This window comes from Malania oleifera, chromosome 1, assembly GCF_029873635.1.
Source record: "Malania oleifera isolate guangnan ecotype guangnan chromosome 1, ASM2987363v1, whole genome shotgun sequence".
NCBI lineage: Eukaryota > Viridiplantae > Streptophyta > Magnoliopsida > Santalales > Ximeniaceae > Malania > Malania oleifera.
This window is the reverse complement of record NC_080417.1, coordinates 35,223,789-35,224,635: the sequence shown is the minus strand read 5'-3', so window position 1 is coordinate 35,224,635 and position 847 is coordinate 35,223,789. Positions and strand designations below refer to the sequence as shown.

The 847-nt window shown below is 39.6% G+C and overlaps 1 protein-coding gene across 1 annotated transcript; it reads left to right on the top strand.

The window, feature by feature from the left end:
* The first annotated feature begins 240 nt into the window (after positions 1 to 240).
* On the top strand, positions 241 to 606 carry LOC131157381 (probable xyloglucan galactosyltransferase GT11). The gene has a single exon (XM_058111527.1). It carries the CDS (start codon positions 241 to 243, stop codon positions 604 to 606), a length of 366 nt encoding a protein of 121 aa, XP_057967510.1.
* The last annotated feature ends 241 nt before the right edge of the window (positions 607 to 847 follow it).

The window sequence follows — 847 nt, the reverse complement described above, 5'->3', positions numbered from 1 at the left end:
CATCATATAAAAAAAGTATGTAGACAACAAATACTACTCCAGAGCCTTTATTGTAGACCTTTTTCCTCCCTTTAACTTGATTTGAGGTTGTTCCTTCTTTTAGTCCTTACTAGTTATTTCTCACAAATACACTCATTTCTTATTCTCTCTTTTCTTTCTTGTATTGTGATTCATTCACCTTGATATCATGATGTGAGTTCGGCTTACATGCAGTATTTGTGGCATCTACCGTAGAATTACATGAAGTACTTTCTGTTCATATCAAAAAATGATGTGAGGGCGGGGAAGGTGTGGATCGAGAAGGTGCTGCAGCGGATTCGGAGGGAGGAGGTGCAAGCCATGAGGAAGGAGGTGATTCGGATCATTCCCATGATGGTGTATGCAAATCCTAGGTCTACACTACAGAGTCTGGAGGATGCATTTGATTTAACCATGAAAGGGGTTCTGGGGAGAGTCGAGAGGTTAAGGAAGGAGATGAAGGAGGGAAGGGATTCCAGTGGTGAGTATGCAGAGGGAGAGAGTTGGAAGTACGAGTTGTGTGGGAATGTTGGAGCACATGAATGGGATCCTTTCTTCTCAAAAACAAAACATTCTCCCTCCTGGTGAGAACAGAGCAAAGAGAAAAATAAGAACACATTTTTTTTTTTGAAATTTTGGCCTTGTAATTTTAGTTTTGTATAGTTGTTCATCTAAAAACACAGAGCTTCATTCATGAGATTATTTTTATTTTTGTTATTCTTATTTACTGGATTGGACTATGCCTGGCCCCAAAAAGATAAAGAGCAGCAGCTCTTGCCTCTACTTGCTATATGGTAGTGGCTATGAGAGAAATGGTATTTTGCTTATG

Coding starts and splice junctions, on each gene's coding strand:
- LOC131157381 (XM_058111527.1), top strand. CDS start 241: ATGAAGTACTTTCTGTTCATATCAAAAAATGATGTGAGGGCGGGGAAG.